At 55.9% G+C, this 717-nt stretch overlaps 1 protein-coding gene across 1 annotated transcript; it reads right to left on the bottom strand.

The window, feature by feature from the left end:
* Positions 1 to 15: 15 nt before the first annotated feature.
* On the bottom strand, positions 16 to 453 carry SPRG_18293 (hypothetical protein; the record flags this gene model as incomplete). The annotated part of the gene is made up of 1 exon (XM_012357731.1): positions 16 to 453. A coding segment is annotated over one exon (438 nt), but the record flags the coding sequence as incomplete, so codon positions are not given.
* Positions 454 to 717: the final 264 nt, after the last annotated feature.

The following is a 717-nucleotide window of genomic DNA, read 5'->3' as shown; positions in this document are numbered from 1 at the left end:
GCATGTTGGGCTCACGACCGCCGTGAGCACAGCCTTGAGCACTTGCAGCTGAACGTCGTTTTCCGAGTGATCGTTGCAGCTGCATACGACCTCGATGACCGCGTCGACGAGCAGCATGCGCCCGGTCGGCGTCGTGTTCATGGTCTCGTCCGTGAGATGTAGCGCGCGCTGCAGGCGATCCTGAAGGCTCGTCGAGATTGGCTGGTCGCCTTTTAGGTAGCCAAAGGCCATCATCTTCTCGAGGCAGTCCATGGCGAGACACGTGATCTTGCTCTGCTTGGAGAGGATCGCGAGGAAGAGCGGGCCGACGCATGTCTCTTCGGGCAGATTCGGTGTCCCCGCCTTGAGGTGCGAGAGCACTTCGTCACAGCTCTCGCGCAGCTCCTTGTCCTTGTCCCGCTTCCCGAGGAGCTTCCGGACCTTGCCCACCGTGCGCTCGGCGAAGACCTCCATGCTCGCGCTGTACCAAAACTGTCGACGACCACACCCTTTTTTGTCGTCGGCGACCAGATTTTAAATTACAGCCGTAAACAACATTATTGTATGTGCTTTTTTTAAATGTACCAATCCGGATGATGTACCCGCATCCGGATTATCACAATCCACGTGGCTCAATTCACGCACCCTACACGATCCTGCACATAACATCGCCCTCCGTGGGTCGTGGCTTGGCGCCAATGGTTCTTTTCTATATCTGTATATACGTATTCCATCAAG

The sequence above is a fragment of the Saprolegnia parasitica genome (genome assembly GCF_000151545.1).
Source record: "Saprolegnia parasitica CBS 223.65 unplaced genomic scaffold supercont2.1100, whole genome shotgun sequence".
Classification (NCBI taxonomy): domain Eukaryota; phylum Oomycota; class Saprolegniomycetes; order Saprolegniales; family Saprolegniaceae; genus Saprolegnia; species Saprolegnia parasitica.
This window is presented reverse-complemented; position numbering and strand designations above follow the sequence as displayed.